This window comes from Astatotilapia calliptera, chromosome 8 (genome assembly GCF_900246225.1).
Source record: "Astatotilapia calliptera chromosome 8, fAstCal1.2, whole genome shotgun sequence".
Lineage (NCBI taxonomy): Eukaryota > Metazoa > Chordata > Actinopteri > Cichliformes > Cichlidae > Astatotilapia > Astatotilapia calliptera.
In genome coordinates, this window is record NC_039309.1 from 21,036,295 (window position 1) to 21,055,648 (window position 19,354).

Consider the following 19,354-nt stretch of genomic DNA (forward strand, 5'->3'; position numbering starts at 1 on the left):
CAGCATGAAAATGTTCCACAATGATGGAAAAAGTCACACGAGTCTGTTGTTTAAAATTTGTAGTGTTTGGTCATGCTGAGATACTGAGCTGTGAAGTTCTCTGTTAAAACCACCAGCATACATCAATTCCTGTCACCTGTCAATCTGTTGAACACACCCAGGAGTATATGTAACTCCACACTGTAATAAATTAAAATCTTTAATTTAAAATTTTTGCAACTTTTATAGAAAAACAACTAGCTGTCAATCCATCCACCCTTTTTGTCCACCAAATTATCCTTAATTGTCTCAGCCCTTTGGATCTGTGTTTAAATGTGCACACCACATCAGATGTTCCACCAACCAACACAGCCAACTTCAGTTTAGTTTTTTTCCACTCAGTAATATATGAATTCTGCTATTGGCACCTCTGATTAAGCTGTGTAAGCTAATGTTTTTGTCAAAACTGATTAAAATACCAGAGTCATGCAGTGCATTTCCAGCAGGTCAGTTCTGGTCAAATTATAGACGTCAGAGTCAACATAAGCACAGAGCTCTGCTTTATTTTGGCTCATAACACAGCAGATGTGTTGTTTTCTGTTTTGGAGATAGTGAAAGAAAGGGAGATTTGTGTGTAGTAAAGGCATTTTTAATTGTTCCGCAAACAGCAGCACTGACTTAACTACTGTTAGGTAAGTTTGTGAGGTATGGGCTGTAAAGCTTTCTTAAGTCTCCTGCTTGCAGGTGTCACTCCTCCTTCTCCAGCCGGGGATCTGATTACTAGATCTTAAGCCCTTCTGTTCTCTTCCTATGTACTGAGAAAGCCTGACCTTGGCCTACAGGCGGATTCTTTCCTGCTCACGATAAGATGGATAGCCTATCCAGTGAAGTGCAAGTAAACGAGTCCACACGAGAGAGAACCTGTACGGTGTGAACTTGCAGTGACATGCGGGGGAAGCCCTGCGTAGTGTTTACACTACAGGAGCTGTTACAAGATTCAGGTATCAGAAGCGTCATGTTATCCAAAAGGGCCTATACAGAACAGCTCCGCCCATTTATCTTTCCACGCAAACCACGAGGGAGTGCTCTTCAGCTCACCAGCGGGTGTTTGATGTGTTTTTGTTTAAAGTGAATTAATGAGTTAGAGAAAAGTGGCCTTTGTGAATTGAACAAAAGAAGCAAAAGTGAATTAAATAACTACTATACAGGGTTTAGAATATATATATATATATATATATATATATATATATATATATATATATATATATATATATATATATATATATATATATATATATATATATATATATGAAATATGTAAGGTTTTCAATTTTTTGAATCCCTTATAAACAATGTCAGTGTACAAGCAGAGCTTCTGTTCAGGGTGTTACACTCGGTTATTTGTAACGCACAGTGCAGTGCACCATCTAGTGGTCATGTCTCTAATCGACGGTCACGTGGTGTTGCTCTTGGAACTCTTCAAACAAAACAGCTGCTGGTGGACTTTCTGACGGACGAATGGAAAAACATAAAAAGCAACTTTAAGCTTGTATCTTATCATTCTAGTGTAATATTGTATTAGCTCTTACATCCACTAGTGAAATTTTGTATGGAGTGGATCTTATTTGTTGTGTAGCTACTTTCTTTTCTCATTATGGGTAATGGGCTGAATAACTAAACCTCAGTTACAATATTGTGCAAAAGTCTTGAGTCACCTCTTATTTGTTTATATTTTTGATACGAAATTGGAATCACATGAAACTACAAAACACATGTGATACACTCTGATGTGAGTTTGCCAGTTATAGCAAGAAATGTCTTCTACCCAGCAACCTAAATGACAGCATTCAGGGCAATCAGCTAATTTTACACATTGGTTTTATGCGTTAGCATATTTTTACTGAGAACACTGAATAAAAGTATTATAACATTTCTTGTCACACATGGACCTCTGATGATGACATAAGTCAGCAATTTGGTTCAGGGTTTAATAACTAAAAAGGATTTACCAAGCACTAAATCTTTTTAGTTATTAAAGGTTTAACAAAAGTATCTTAAACGTAGTGCCGACAACTCAAATATGATTGTTTTTTCCATAATAGCTCCACTTAAAGATGGGCAAAGACTCCAGTAATGACATAATATGCAAAAGCAATCCCTCGAGCTTAAAGCTAAAGCAGCTTTAAACACTTTTTTAAATACTAGCTCTGTGTGTTACCAACAAGAGGGGATGTTACTATATCTCAAGCAGAAACCTACCTGCTGTTCAAATCTTCTTTTTTTCGTGGGAAAGCAAATCAGAAGAACTTTGGCTTTGACTACTTTTGGACTGAGTCAGTCCTAAACTAGTTGGTATTGAGGGGTTACACCAGGGACCTGTATTAGATAAATAAGGACTAATTTGAAAGGTAAATCATTGCAAAGCTAGAATCTAGTAGATTTAAGAGTAAAAGGAAAAAAAATCGGAACTGCAAATTAGAATAATAAGCCTACATTAACAAAAAAATAAATAAAAAAAAATCTTGCTGTGACAACACGTTCTCACTCCCAAAGCGTAACATTTTACGCTAGGTGACAAATCGTCAACATATTACGTTTTCGGCTACCCACCACGTTCCTAAATGACAACCTCGGGAAAATGAGGAATTATGAGAACCGTATGGACTCAATCTACACATGTTCTTCAAATCGCTTAGAAACACGCTATTTAACATCATTAAAGTCCTGGTTAAGGTCAGGAAAAAGGTTATGGTTAGGGCGCTGGCTGTGATCTGCTTTCAGCCAGAAGATGGAGTGATGGACACAGAAATCTTGGATTCACTCACTGCTCGAGTTCCTCTGTCTGCTTCAAGCACAGACGTGAATTTAGCACATCTTCCACAGCAAGAAAAGCGGTGCAATGCTGTGAAAGCTGGGATTTAAAAGGTCAGACGAATTCTTCAGTAAGGTTTTATTTTGAAAGTTTCAGTGCGGGTGGGCGGGTGTGTGCAGCCTTGGCACTTTCAGGCAGTTGCGCTGTCGAAACACATCTGGAGAGCGGGTTCGTTATGAATTTGAAACAGGCTGCTTCCTTTGGAAGCGGACAGGATACGTCATAATGGCAGCAGTGTTCATCAGATGTGTCCGCTCCCTGGAATGACATCAGTAAGATATATTTCGATCACGTGTCAGCGTCCCAGAGACAGTTAAGAGATGAAGTTGTAACTGGAGAAGCTTCGTCGCTGTTGTTGGACTGAGCAGTCCGTCAACAGCTGGATGAGGGTTGGAAACATCTGCAGCGCTTATTCCGGAAAATGAAGCAGCAGCTGGATGAATTTGCGCCTCGGTTCCTGAATGGAACATGTCAGGAATGATGCAAGGCAACACCGGCTGTTCTCCAGTCGAGCACTAGAATAACCAACTCTGATCATTTAGAATAAAACCACTTTAACGTAGCACCAGGTGGATCAGACAGGAATGAGTCGGATTAAAGATTCCTCTGAGGAGCTGCGCTCTCTACCACCAAGACCCCCGAACTTACCTGCAGCTCTCCCAAAAAGACGGTTTGTCAGGCTGGGGAGGAAGACCAGTGATGGCTCTCAGCAGTGAGTATGAAACACGTGCTAACAAATGCGTATTCGTGCCAAATTGTGTTCATGTGCACTTTAATTAACAAGTTGTTCACCTGACCAAACTTTTGTCTGCCTCAGTGCACCTTTACTTCTGTCTTCGTGCTTCCTGTCATTTGATTGTATTGTTAGGCATGCTGTCTGAATGTTGTTGTATGCTGTTATGTATTCAATCCTGATGTGTCCTGGAACTTGCGATCCCTTAAGCCACTGGATATAACAAAGCATGAGGTTCACATTCACACTGACAGACTGTCTGTGTATTTGAACTGTGAACTTGACTTTAATTGTAACAAAAACAGATGATCCATGTTGATTGTTCACCTGACAAAACATTTGTATCCCCAAGTGCAAGTTTACTTCTGTCTCTTTCTTCCGATTTGAATGTTTTGTATTTCATGTAATATTAGTCCCAGTCACTGTGAACAGGAACTGATCGGAAATTTTAAACTTCAAGTGACTGAATGGGGTCATTTTTGGCTCAGTCGTGACATAGATTTTTAAAATTATACACACATGCATTTGTCAGTCTACTTCTCCTATAGCATTTCACAGTTCAGTTTTCCACTTCTTACTTTTTTCGTAGTGTTTTGCAGTCATCCATGGCAAACAGACCTAGAGTTGTAAGAGTGGTAATGCTTTATAATATAGCCATTTACTAAAAGCACAATCATTAAGTGGAATTTTCAGTTTTCAGTTTTCAGTTTTATTTGTCATATGCAAGTTAGCACAGGGTCAACATTGCAATGAAATGTGTTTGACGAGCAGCAGTCACTCAGCAGCATGGTACAGTAGAAGAAAATATAATAAAATATAATAAAATAAAATAAAGTAATAAAAAATAGAAAAATAGTAAGGAGCAAAATATTAGAGAGACGTGGTAAAAGAGAAAAGATGACTAAATATATATGTATCTATAAATATAAATATATGTACACTAGTGATTAAATAAGAAAATCTTGAAAAGAAATATGACGGGGGGCAGATGGGATATTGCACAGGAATGAGCAGCAGAAAATTACAGTATTGCACTTTTAAATATAAATATCAATAACAATAAAGTGGAGTGACCAGTGCAGATTAAACAGAGTACTTGTGAAGCTGCAGGGTAGCTTCTGAGTGCGTCCTGTGGACTGTGTTGTGTGTGTTTAAGTGTTGTGGTTGAGGTGTCGTATGGCTTGGTGGTAAAAACTGTTTTTGAGTCTTGTAGTCCGAGCAGACAGACTCCTGTAACGTCTGCCAGATGGTAACAAGGAGAACAGCTGATGTGCTGGGTGGCTCTGGTCCTTGATGATGCTGTGTGCTTTACGGAGGCATCGCTGGAGATAAATGTCCTGAATGGCAGGAAGCCTCATGCCAGTGATGTGCTCTGCTGCCTTCACCACTCTCTGTAGTGATTTACAGCTGCTGGCAGAGCAGCGTCCGTACCAAACTGTGATGCAGCTCGTCCGCAAGCTCTCAATTGCACACCTGTAAAAATTTGAGGTGATGTTGGCGTTCATGCCAAACTTCCGCAGCCTCCTCAGGAAATAAAGCCGCTGGCGAGCTTTCCTGATAGCAGTGTCTGTCTGAAGGGTCCAGGAGAAGTCGTCTGTGATGTTGACTCCAAGGAACTTGAAGCTGCTGACCCTTTCGACCTTGACACCGTTGATGTGGATGGGCTGGTGTTCTCTGACTGGTCGTTTCCGGTAGTCTACTATCATCTCTCTAGTTTTGCTGATGTTGAGAGTCAGGTTATTTTCCAGACACCACTCGTACAGCGCCATCACCTCCTCTCTATAGGCCATCATTGCCTGTGATGAGGCCTATGATGGTTGTGTCATCCGCAAACTTGATGATGATGTTGGACTCGTGTTTAGCAACACAGTCGTGTGTGAACAGGGAATATAGGAGGGGGCTAAGCACACAACCCTGTGGCGTACCTGTGTTTAGGATGAGTGGTGAGGAGGTATGCTTATCAACTCTCACCACCTGGGGCCTGTTTGTGAGGAAGTTTAGAATCCATCTGCAGATTGGTGTTTCCAGCCCAAGGTCGACGATTTGATGTACATTATTTGAAATTACTATTAATTATATTTAGATACAAATACTTAATGGTAGGTGCAATGGCGTGTCCAGCGGGCACAGGCCACCCCCCAAACCAGACTGGCCACCCCAGGTGCCACCCCAAAGGCAAAACAATAAAATTCAATCAAATATCAAATGTCCGATTATGTTTTCACGGTGACGCTCAGATATCCGAGTGTAAGTGAATGCAGCATCGCTTCTGCGCTATGCGCATCACGTTAGCAAAGGTAGGAGAGCCAAGCGCGAAAGACGGCACTGCAGGAAACAATTTTTCGGTGAAAGAAAATGAGGACAGAATAAATGTCCCGGTAAGTAATATCAAGTTTGTTGAGTTTAGTAAACTTCGGTGAAATTAGAATACCAAGGAAAAAAATAACACTTAAAGAATAATTGCAGCTGTGGAATATTTCAGACAGTATGCTACTGAGGGCAGCTAACATAAGAGTTATGCGTTATAAGATATAATCTAAGTCGTAACATTGCTGTATGGAGCTGCAGATTTGGTTGCAGGTTAACATAGCTGGACTGGCCATCGGGCATACCGGGCATATCCCCAGTGACTTATTTTTTATTTTTTTTGTAATGGCATGAACAATGAGAGGTGGTGGATTGGCCAGATGCAGGTCGATGTGTAGAAATAACTCCGTTGTTTGGTGGTGGCTATGACGGGGCTTCCACAGAGGCAACAGGTGGATGAGGGAAGGGGAGGCAGGAGGAGAGACCCGAAGCAGCCACCAGTCCGAGTGTCAGGTGAACTGAACTTCAGGTAAGAAGTTATGACCTGCAGTCTATCTGGGTCAGATATAAACCAAGTTTAGGTGGAGTTTATTTTCATGTTGCTGACTTTTTACTGTCAGTTGCAATAACTCATACTGCGTTCTAGCCAGTTTGACGGAGTTTTTATACAGCTGGGTGGGTGCTATGATGTTACTGATAGTGAACTTTATTTTATTCATAAGGTTAGTAGAGTTGCCAACGGCTCCTTAAAAAAATGGAATGGTCCCTCATTCAGAGAAAATATTACACGTTTCGTATTGAGCTGAGAAGAGACGCAGTTTGTCCCGGACTTTAGCTAGAATGGAAAAAAGACACAAAGCTGGATTTATTCTGTCCTTACGCTGCACAGCTGCTTCTTCTCTCATTCTCTCCCCCTCCCTCTCCTGTTGCTACTTCAATCATGAAACTGATCAATGATCAGCTGATCGGCTTTTCTCTCTTGTTTATCGCCCACTTTGCGCCAGAAAGAGGAAACCAGCAGATGTCGCGCTAAACAACAGCAGCACGTTTAAGCTTGATCAGCTGTTGTTAGAATGTATTGAATATTAATTTCTAGTATCAGCTGATGTTTGCTGGAGCCACAGCTGTAAAGCTGCTGGTCATGATGTCTGTTTAGATATGTGGTGAGAGGGAAACATGAAGATGAAACCAGGAGATGTCCTTACTGAACCATCAGAGCTGAACAGGTGATGGAGAAACAGGTTTACCTTTTAGGTGACATGAATGAGTTGAAGTTATGAACTGTTTCTGAGAGATAAATAACACCAGGATCCTTTTTTATGTAGCTGACAGCTGGTAACTGTGCAGGGGCGGGTCTAGCAAAGTTTTGCCAGGGGGCCAGGTAGGGCATTAACAGGGAAAGGTGGGCACAAAGAAATACTTTTCTTTCTTATTCTCATTTAAAATACCTAGTTTTTATTAAATAATTATCTAAATCTTACAACCAAAGTTTTTATCTGACGTAAAATGTATAGAAATCATACATATACCAACAAGACTGTACATCACTGTCACAACAGGGTTTGTTTTCAGTCAAAGTCTTTATGGCTTTACTACCTGGTGGGTCGGTCTGTAGTAAAAATGCCCAATTTTTTTGTCCCAGTCCAGCCCTGCAGGTTAATACTGGCAGTGTCACCATGCCAGCTGACTGTATTTTATCATCAGCCAGTGTTGTTCTTTATCAATATTACCAAAGTTTACGATAAGGCAGCATAGAAAGTATTTACTTGCTTTCAGGTTTCATTCAAATGTTAGTCTTTTCAGTTGTTTCCCCACTTTTTTCCTGTTTCAAAATCAAACACCAGTTTGTGAGAAGATTATCTTCTTTTTTTAACAGGCAGAGAAAGTTTTGCATTGGAACTGGCTAATTTGTCAATTGTTTGTTACAAATGTTCGTATTTTAATTTTCAAAAATGTTTTTGCCCAAAACATATGTGCACTATATGTCAGTAAAAAATACTATGCAAATATTGCTGTCCTTGACTGCTGAGTAAACACTGACAAAGCACTGATTGTATCTCTTGTACTTTATCAACGCAGTATCTAAAAACTTTGCACCGTAGTGGTTAAAATCTCATTCTAATAAGAGTTAAAAGTGCATTTGGTTATTAGGTTTATAGGATTATTGAATTATGGTTAAGGGTTGGTAGAATTTTTTTTTAAAACATTATCTGCCAATTAAATCTGCCACCCTTCTCCAAATCTGTGCCCCTACCTGGCCCCCCCAACAAAAATTTTCTAGACACGCCACTGGGTAGGTGCACTTGAATAAGTGGGCAACAAGTCAGATTTTGTTAGGAAGCAAAGAAATATTTGCACTCTAAGTAAATTTAAGTAGTATGTAAGTAATTTTAACTAATGAATACTTGTTTTCCCACAAAACCATCAGGTAATTGCACACAGCTCAGTTAGGCCATACTTCATATTACTTACAGGATCATTTCTGTCTCCTTTTCTGTAAAATACCTGTAAGTTAGGCAAGGTTATCCCACTCTAAAATACAGCCACACTCTAAAAAGTACAGGGAAATCACACAGTACTTAAAATTACTTATGTAGAACTTAAAATTGTTCTACATATGTAACCACATAAGTTACATTTACTTACCGCATAATTATTTCTTTGTTTCCTGTACAATATGACTTGTTACCTTCTTAAGTATTTGTATGTAAATATACTTCTATTGTTATTTCAAATAAAATATATTGAAATATTATTTAATTACAGTTGACAGGCTGCACTATAAACTGTTACTGTAAGATTTACTTCTCCAGTACCTTGAGGCAGAGTCATCAATTCTACGCTCATCATCCACTTTCTTACATAATATCTGTTCAACCACTCATTGACACAGATATCTAATCAGACAGTCACACTGCAGGAACTCCATTTAGCCATTTAGCCATAATTAAGGTGACCTACTGAATTTCAAACTGATCATGAGAATAGGGAAGAATGATGATTTAAGTGACTTTAGATGTGGCGTGGAGATTAAAATGAAAATGCCAGAGCTCAGAGGAGAATGGTCAGACTGCTTTGAGCTGATAAGAAGACCACAAACTGAAATAATAACCACTAATCAAGTGCACAACATATGTAACCTTGAAACAGATGGGTTACACCAGCAGAAGACCACACTGGGTACCAAACCTGTCAGCTAAGACCAGGAAACGCAAACTATAGGTATCATACACAACAAGAGCCATTACAAAAGTATTTCATCATAAAATAAAACGAGGTTTTAAATGAAAGATATTCAGCAAAATTCACCTTGCTCTACAGGGACTTATCCCTTGAAGAAACACAACCATAAAGATGCCAGCAGTGAAGCTGCACTAACACATACATGGACAATGATACTGTCACACTGAAGTTCAGTTCAAAGTTGAAAAAGCTCAGGCAAGTGGTTTTTAATTCAACATGGACACATGAACTTAAGTTTGGTACAGCTAGAGCCTTGCAGTATTGTTGCACACTACTACACACACTACACTATGATGAACTCAGCTACTGGTGCTCGTCTTCCTTTTTTAAGACTATTGGCCTGATTCAGAAGCTGAAGACCAAACTGAAAAAAATGCCACTGCGTATTTCTTCTACAAATAAACCCACATTTTGAGCCGAGAGAACTTGAAGGAGCTTTCATTATCCTCTAATGCAACTGCTTATGTGCAACTAGGAGTGCTAAGATTATCAATCAGACATGTAAAATCGTTTATTTCCAAGTGGTGGCGTAACTGCAGAGAACCTTTGAACCATAATGATAAGTAGCTTAGAGGCTCAGTCAGAAGTAAAGCAACACTTGATTATTTCATTCATGTCCCAAGAGAGCTTAGAGAAGCATGGTGAAGGAAACCAGGCAGCACTGCATTACGGTCAGAACGGTATGTGCCTAGCATACGTGCTGCTTTCAAGAATGGACATGATACTTTATGATTCGATTTGCTTTTTCTGATATCTTTGTTTTGGTTCCCTTTTTTTGTGGCTGATGATTGTCTGATTGATTGAAGACGCAAACATGTCTTCCTTGATCTTGAACCGATGTGATGGCTTTATCAGTCCTCCAGCTGGTAAGTGTTCAAAATGTTTCTCAAACACTCTTTTTTTACTTTTTTATTTAGCAGTTCAGCTTCATCCACTGGAAGTTCATCTGCTAGCAGATCTGCTGAGGGCGTGGCCATAAGACAGCCCTGCAAAAGCCGCATTCGTCGGAACACCCACCGCCTCTCAGGTGTCTTTCTCCGCACCCCCACCTCCACCTCAGGCTCCATGGCACTGACTGCAGGACTCAAGTCATCATTGTCTGTCCACACCAGGAAGGGAAGCAGTACGTCACAGTGACTTTACTTTCTCCCTGCATGTTTACACTCAGGATTTGTTGTGCTAATGCTACAGCTAGTGTTTTTAGCACAGATGACTTGTGGCTCTGGGATAAGTGATGATGTGCAAGACGATGACCCAAATGATATCATCAGAGCTATTTTGGCACTAGTTTGCAAGCGCTTTAGATTAATACCAAAATCTTGCATGCAGGCTGAGCCAGTTTAGAAAATAAAAGTCAGAGTAGCTCTGCCTCTGCTGTTTTCATTTTAATAATAATTGTTTTGAGTAAATCAAACAATACCACTAAGTTAAACTGGCTGCATCAGTTGTGCAGTTTGTGTTATAAAGAATATTCATCAGCGGGTCATGGATGTACAGTAAGGGGCTGTGGCTCAGGGTGTAGAGCAGGTCATCTACTATCGGAAGGCAGGAAATGTGATTCCTAGCCAGCCAAAGTGTCCTTGGGCAAGATGCTGAACCTGAGTGAACCTGAGTTGCTCCCATTATGTTCATTGGAGTGAGAATGTGAGATAGAGAGCACCTGGATGTAGAAATAAATGCTAGTGTGATTATATAGTGCTTTGAGTGTTCACGTAGAGTAAAAAAGTGCTATATGGGAACCACTGCACTTACTGTACATTAATTTTCACCATATTTTTTCATTACATTGTCCTTCAATTTTTGGAAAGTCACAAAAACAAAGTCCATTCAAATGCAAATATGCATTCTGAAATTGGTTAAAATGGTTTTGAATGACAATCAGCTAAAGAGAAACTGAGGAACCAGCCTAAACTGCATCAGTTAGCATTAAACTTGTTTTACTGCATGCTTTTTTACTAATGCTCCGTGAAGGGGGACCTGTTATACTTTTTCAGGCTTCAGGCTGTTCTATCCACTCAATTTCTGACAGTTTTTCTTCTACTCTTGGCTCTATATGATGTGAAGATAGAGTAGATATACCGAAACTGGCCCTGAGCACAGAAGCCCCACCAACCTTCTGTTCAAACCTTTTGTTTTTTAATGGGCAGCAACTCAGAGGAAACCTGACTTAACCTGACTTCAAGAATGAGGTTAAAAAAAAAGTAAATATAGTATTTACTAAATGTGAATCATACAAAGCTACTCTAGCAGAGTTAAGAATAAAACATGGAGCTCCTTTAATAAAAACTAATTTTTGTAATCACATGTAAAAGTTTGGCCTTTCATCGATAATACCAAACCACAACTGAGTAAAGCATTAAACCTTCCTTCCCTTTCTGCAGTGATCTCTGCAGATGCTTTAATTGCAGAAGACCCATCTGAGCTGTCCAATCAGATAACTGCCCCAGGAATCCTGAAGATCTTTGGAAATGAAATCCTGGAAGGAGCTCACTATAAAAGCGTCCTCGCCACCACGCACTCCAGTGCAAAAGAGCTCGTCAAAGAGGCCCTTGAACGGTGAGACCATGTGTTATCTGGGAACATGCGTCTGCCTGCCATATGTGCCTGCTTTGTGTGTTTGCTCATGAGCCTGGCTGAGTTATGTATATCCATATGCTTCTTCTGCTGGAGCGGAGTTTGTATATCAATGCAGTCAGAATAGTTTTATAGACTGGCTATAGTGCCTGATGAAAGGTTAGCGCATTTACGTTTCTGTGTTTAGTATTGTATATTTCAGATGAACAAAGTTGGTATGACCCGTTGCTCTGTTTGTTATAACTGCAGTATAGTGCACACAGGGCCACTGAGTTAGTATTGCTGAAAAGGACCAGAGAAAACCACAGGCTTGTGTTAAAGACGGCCAGTGTGGCCCAGCTCCGAGGCAGCCTCTAGAGAATCAGTGTCTGTCAGCGTTTGCTTATATTTCAGCCAAAAAACATAATGGGATGATTAATGCAAGCGGTATTCACTTTGTAGAGGAAGGAGTAAATCATGACTCTTTTCTCTTAGTGAAAATAATTCTCTGCAGCAGTGACATTTAAATATGCCATTACTACTTTATGCATTTAGTAACGGTTCAGCAAACACTCTCAAATAATTATTTTTTTGTGTAATGAAAACAGGTTTATTGTAATATTCATAAGATACTGCTTTGACTACTTCAAAGAAACAGAATAAAAGGAGGGTCTGTTACATCTGGAAGACAAATGTGTCAAAGCTGCATTAATTCCTTTAATGTTAACCATTGACCCATTACAATATGTAAAGTTAAAAATGGTGCCAACAGTGAAGAAACCACTAAGAATCACCCCTAGTTTCTACAGCTTCCATCAATTATACCAAACATTTTAGCCTCTTGGAGCTAATTGTTGAGTTTCTAACAGCCTGAAGCATTTTTTACTTGGTTCACTCCCAGCAAACCCATTTCCAGCTCTTAAAAACCCACTACATGCACGGCAACAAAGGCAGACATAGTTAGCAACTAGCTGGCAAACAAAGTTGGGTTTTAGCATCTTTAAATACAGATATTTCCCTCAGGAGCAAATGGAAATCGAATTAAAGCCCAAAGTAAAGTGAATATTGGATTAACATTCAACAAGCAAGCACAAAACAACTCTAAAGTTAAATATTAACTCTGTTGTATGGACAAATGTGCAACTAGTTGCTAAGAAATCTATGCACACATAATAGTTTGTCAATGATATGGTAGATTTGTTAGGTTGGATGTATGCACTCTACATAAAAAGATGAAAAAGTGAAGCAGGATTAAAGGCTTGAAGATTCAGTTAACAGGCAGTGCTTGCTAACATTAGCAGTAGTGTAATGGCTTAGCAAACAGTAAGTTAGTCAGTTTGACTTATTTGACCTTGTGTTTGTTTGTCTATGAAGGTTTATCAGTCAAAATTATATTGATAAATTGTAAAGTTAGTACAGTACTGTAAGACGAAGACTTTCTTTTAATTTGTAAGTGTTTTTAGCAATAGAGCTCCAGATTTTCTAAAGGTCTTTTAGTTTTTCTCTTGACGTTAGCTGCTGATTCAGTCCCGTCCTTGTACCTGACATTTTCAGAGGAATGTTTTGGGTTTTTTATTTTACTTACTTGTTTACCACTTAACACTGATAAATGAATCATTCAAGCACAAAAACTCATCTAATTCAAGGGATGAATCAGTGTTGTGTCTACACATTATAGACAACTTAGCAAAGAACAGTAAAGTTTGTTACTAAAAGCTTGTCACAAGCACACAATTTGTTCCCATTTTTTTTAGCTGATCCTACAAAAGTGCCGAGGATAACAAAATCTAAGGGGCATAAAATTTAATTTTTGTACCAACAGGGTAGATTCCCAGAAATATATTAGCCTGAAAATTGACATATCTCAGCATTATGCAGTGTGTCCTTAAAAAATGTTGAGGAATGTTTAGTGATGGATGAAAGCAAATGTGCCAGATGAACATTATCTAAAAGTCATGTTCTTAAGAAACTGGAAAAACCTGAAACAGGGTCAGATAGATGCATTTCACCCCCTTCATTGAAGCCTCAACAGAAAATGTTTCAGTGGAGAGCTCAAAAAGTGATTCTTAAGGAAGGAAAGGGGAAAGAAAAGACTTAGACATGCCAAATTATGCAAGAATTAAACTGAAAATCAATGGCAACGGGTTTTAGGGGGTGATTAATCTTGTCAAAACTGATGAAATTATGAAAACAGATGCTTTAATTTCTTTCTCAACACGTGAATAATACCAAACATTTTACCAATGCTATTAGCAAACCTGAATAGAAAAACAATATAATCAGTAAATTGCTGCACTTCCTTTCCATTATCCTAGTAAAGTATAAAGAAATTTATTGCACTTTTACATAGTACTGCATGTAATGTATATAAACACTTATGTGAAAGCAGTTGCTTTTGGTGATGAGCTAATATTGCACTCAAGAACAGTCTCTCTCACTTGTTCAGAGCATTTAAGCATTTTTGAGCTCAGTATAAAGTTTTGCAATTTGCTGTCACTTCTTTTAAGAAATTTGTTTCTAGACACAGCAGAAGGGTGTTTTACGCAAGAAACATTTAATAAACCCACTGTGAAGAAACAGGCATAGTTAGCTGCTAACAAGCGAACATAAACCTTGAGTGCTTCTGAATGTAATGCTTCGGTCTCAAGAGAATTAATGATATTGTCCAGGAGAAATTCTCAGGAGAAATTTTGCTGCCTACTGTTTTAGTGCTCTGTCTCTGGGTTTGAAAGGATGATAACATGGCTAACTGTGATCTAGGTATGGCCTGAGAAAGGAGGAAGCGGAGTCCTACGTTCTCTGTGACACCATTGGTTCCATTAGTAATCATCCGTGGAGAACAGAAGGTTTCCGAGTACTGGGCGACCATGAAAAACCCCTCCTCCTGCAGTCGCTGTGGAAACCCAGAGATGGTTTGGCAAGACGATTCGAAATCCAGAAGAGAAGTTCAGTAGAGGAGAAGACATCCAAAGAGAAGGATACCATCACTGCTGGTACGCTATAGCCACAGGGCAATAAGGAGTTATCGCTGCACACTATACCACATCCTGAACCAGGGTGCATGCCCTGGAATAGGAGTCTTCACCAGTAAATGAAGCATTGTCAGTGTTAAGCCCAGTTTTAAAGTTCTCACAGTAAAAATGTGGTTTGTTGGCACGTTGTTGTTCCAGTGAAAGTAGGCCAAGCCACATAGGCCAAGCTATATTTTAATAGGTCTACTATTTCTTTTTTTCCTTTCTTTTCAATTTCTGCTGCAAATTTGGGGATCACATTTGCTCTCAGTTCCATTAAAATGTTCTTTAAAACTTTAAATGTAATTGATGTCGCAGACACACTTGTTTAATTAGATTTCTTCCAGTGACACACCCTATCTTTTGTACTTCACTGCTTGCTGCAAAATGCTGTAAAAGATTTACACTGCTACAATATCTAATTGGCCTTACAAGGGATGATGTGACAGAAGAAAAACACCAGAACTTTCCACAGATACCTGACACAAACACTCCGTGGTACTGTAACAGCACTGGCTGGACTATTTTCTACAATCATTTCTACTAGGGGCCCCAGCTGTGGTTGACACAGCTGTGTTCGTAGTGTAAGACTGTGTCCTGTTATGTGTTTTGCTTTTATGAATGGCACAGCTTGTGATGGCCTTCTATCGGTGTCAGCTTGTAGATGCCTGCTGCGGGGGTGCCGTTTTTTCTTCTTTTTTTCCATGAGCTCTCTTTCTTTCCACTGTGGTCTGTTTCCTGTATGGTGCTTCTGTGTTCATCCTGGCATAAACACACCATGGACAAATGACCGAGGCTCACACACACCTCACCTTGCTTCAGGAAGAAAAAAAAGGGTGTTGCTCTATCACCACATTCCATTAGCCCTGAGCTCTGTATATTTTTACTGCAGCTCAGTTTGGATGTAGTTACAACGCTATTCCCAGCTCTCTTATTTGTTTATTCATCTCCCTCTCAGGTATCAATGCTCAGGCTCGTAAGCTGCAGAAGAGCCGCTCCAGAGTGACCTCCACCCTCATAGAGAAAACCATGAGCCGGAGCCAGAAACTGTGGAGGAGCAAAAGTGAGATGGACCTCTTAGAGACCAAACACGACACAGATCACGAAAAACGTGTCAAGGATGAAAGCGAGTGCCCGAATCAAACGTCAGTGCAAAGCTTTGAGCATCCAGAACAGAATCACATTCACAGCCTTGCAGCTCCCTCAGAGGGGGCCAAAACAGAGAACCTCTGTCCGTCAAGGCCGAGAGGCGAGCAGGAAGTAGAGGAGTCGGAGAGGGAGGAGACAGAGAGCAGCGACGATAACACCACACAGTACTCTATTCACCCTCCTCACGACTGTCCATACCTGCTACTGCTGCAGGGCTACAACCCCGCGCAGGTATCATATCCAAACACACGCTCTGCATCTGACCCCGAAAAGCAGTTTTCCAATCATATGTCAGCAGCAGTAGGAAACAGCAATGCCTGTCAGTGCTTTGGCTTTTTATACATGTTCGAGTGTTGAAATCGTCCATTTAAAGAGTTTAGTAGCGGGTGAGTGGTGTTTTTATATGATAAAAAAAAAACTAAAAAGACAATAGTGTACGTTTAGGGAATGGTCTATCTGATGTCAGTTTTATTTTTTCTGGCAATTTGCCTCTTCGGCCAATAGGACAAGACAGGAAACATGCAGAAAGTGATAATCAAACTGAAAAACTTTTGGTTACACTGTGTACTTTAGCTACTGTTTTATTTACCTCACCTTCAGAACCTTCAGCAACAACCAGGTCATTATTTATATGATCGCACTAAAAAGATGTAAACTAGCAGTGTATTTTACAGTGTCATTGCATTAGCATTACTGATGCACACAAGCTGAATTGGCATTAAAGTGTCATGACAATTCAGCTATTACATAAAGTTTATCTTTATAGTTAAGTAATCAATGCTTTAAAAGTTTCCCGGGGATAAAATTGTGAATTGTGCTCATGAAAGGTGAATCCCAAACTATATTTCAAGTTATTGTTACCACTTAACTTTGATGTCCTCTACTGCTACTGCCAGAGCTCCCTCATTTATTTGTTCTAAAAAGTTGCAATAGCTATCATATTATGTTTACAGAACCAGCAGCATAACAGTACACTACATACAGACCTAAAAAGTGTGTATGTGCAACATTTAAAAAAATGGTCCTGTTCATAATAACTACACATGTGTTTTTACTTACTGTGTGGAAGTTTGTCCCGGATGCTGAGTTTGGGTAACACTACCAACTGTTCACTCCCACAAAAGAAACAAAAACAAAAAATAATGGCAGACAACAGTATTGGCAAACTCATTTGGTTATTTCCCTTAAATTCTCTTCTTAGGCTTTGCCACTGTTGATCATCTGCATCTGTTTGGGACTTGAGCAATCTGCATTATTTTTATCCATATGCATGGCAAAGATGTAACACTCCTCATTTATCCTGGTCCTGGACCAGCATGATCACTACATTGACCCCCCCCCCAAAGGGGCTCACCTCACACTTCCTAAATATAGCCTGTATGTATAAGATGGACAAGGCCACTGTGAGGTCACCCATTGGTTAGTGAGGTCTCATTCTGAAGCCTCAAGCAAAGCATTTTTCTTGTGTCCCTCTTGGAGCTTAAACCAGACAATTCATTTCGCTTTATATTGTAAGGTAGATCCTACAATAATACATACAGAGAAAAACCCAACAATCATATGACCCCCTATGAGCAAGCACTTTGGCGACAGTGGGAAGGAAAAACTCCCTTTTAACAGGAAGAAACCTCCAGCAGAACCAGGCTCAGGGAGGGGCGGGGCCATCTGCTGTGACTGATTGGGGTGAGAGAAGGAAGACAGGATAAAGACATGCTGTGGAAGAGAGACAGATAAATAACAACTATAATTCAGTTGAGAGAGGTCTGTTAACACACAGTGAGACAAGCCAGTAAAGAACTGTTAGGTAAATGTTTGGCAAGCTTCTCAAACCCTATAATGTTAACATCTTAAGATGTTTTGAATGGTAACACTTTCTAGGATTAGGATTAGGAAACTATACTTTTTTGCAGTTGGCCAGAATGGATCTTAACATTTTATCTTGTACTCATAGTTACATTTTCACTATAACAATGATTCTGTTTCCAGTGTTGGGGGTAACGGAATACATGTACCGGCATTACGTATTTAAAATACAAAATATGAGTAACTGTATTCCATTACAGTTACTGTTTAAAAAGGTGGTTATCAGAGTACAGTTACTTTGCGAAATAAAGGGATTACACTGCGATCTTTTCCTGCTTCATATGTTAGGCTATGCCCTCTCTATTTTTGGTAATTCCACGCCGGTGGAAATGCAAACAAAACACACATTGAGAGGCCCCGAGATTGAGTCTGTTTCTCAATCTCGGGGCCCATGCCACCTCTACTTGCGGCCCGCATAATGACGTGAAGAAATATTTTTTTAAAAGTATTATTCAAAAAATTATTTAATATGAAGGCAATAGGCAGAGTGTTACAGCCATAGCATGTATGGAACATGTAAATATAATAATAACCACTGCAGCCAAAAAGAGTGCCTGACGAACCCAGTTGTAAGTAAGCTATTTAGACTCGACTGTACACTGTGTTCGTGTTTTCCTCCAAAACAATAACTTCCGTTGGAGCAGCCTTTCAACGCCTCGCTCTGTCTCTCATTAGCAAAGTTGACCCAGACAACAAAGTAAAGCTAGTTTTCGGCTACGAGCCCGACATGGAACCCGACATATTAGCCAGAGGTCTCTTTACTACGGTTCGCAGCCGCGGGCCTGTTTTATTTACGCGCCGAGTAATTTTCTATACGAAATCGCTGCATAAAGTGCAGCCTCAACTAATGTCCACCCTACTGTTACTCATTTTATATTAAGAGTATTCTGAATCCAAAGCATTCAGAATACGTTACTCTCATTGAGTAACACAATGGAATACGTTGCTGTGTCTTTTATGTCAACTGCTGAGCATGCTAACTTTTGACTGGAATAGGCAGTTTTAGCTTCAGTCTTTTAGCACCATGCAGTTTTCACCAGACAATTTAATGCGTTGTTAAGTTGAAATGCATTTATATAAAATTCATAGAACGAGAACTTGCTTTATCAGTTAGCTAGGTAGATTCTACACTTAAAAACCGCTATAGTCAGTCAGTAGCTCTGCCTCTGTTAGGTGTGGTTAGCTAAAACGATGAGGTATAATTTTTGGGCACGACTCAGCTAACGGTAAATTTAGACTGCTCTACAGTTTTAGCTGCATGTACGTTGTTTTCAGCTTCTTTAAAAAATATTTCCATATGCAAACCATTACATTTTAAAGTATAGTGTTACATGTGCTGTAAAATCCATTGTTTTCTTAAGTGAAAGTGAGAGGCAGCGGAAAGAATCATTATTGTGAAGGTCAGTGAACAGCACGTAGAAAAACTGTCAGTATAAAAACACTGTTCAGGAAACAGAAGAAGACAAGCCTGGCACTGCTTCCTGACTGATTACCAGTGGTTTTTTAACGGTGGCCAACAGCCGCACACACGCAGGCACACACACACATACACAGATTCTGCAGTGCTTTAGCTCTGCGTCACAGCTCTTTCCCAAAATACCCTTCATAAGAATATAATCATGTACCCCCAAGATATACTATTAT

General features: G+C 39.7%; 1 protein-coding gene across 3 annotated transcripts in view; it reads left to right on the plus strand.

Annotated features, from left to right (window-relative positions):
* Positions 1-2,928: 2,928 nt before the first annotated feature.
* Positions 2,929-19,354, plus strand: part of radil2b (Ras association and DIL domains 2b) — a 37,804-nt gene continuing 21,378 nt past the window's right edge. The window contains exons 1-5 of one of the 3 annotated variants that reach the window (XM_026177377.1): positions 2,929-3,563; positions 10,052-10,257; positions 11,516-11,690; positions 14,448-14,680; positions 15,657-16,078. In XM_026177377.1, coding sequence (XP_026033162.1) covers positions 3,436-3,563; positions 10,052-10,257; positions 11,516-11,690; positions 14,448-14,680; positions 15,657-16,078 — 1,164 coding nt within the window. In that variant the 5' untranslated portion in view covers positions 2,929-3,435. Of the gene's footprint in view, positions 3,564-5,931; positions 5,963-10,051; positions 10,258-11,515; positions 11,691-14,447; positions 14,681-15,656; positions 16,079-19,354 lie in introns of those variants that run through there. The other 2 variants (XM_026177378.1, XM_026177379.1) reach the window with 2 other exon arrangements.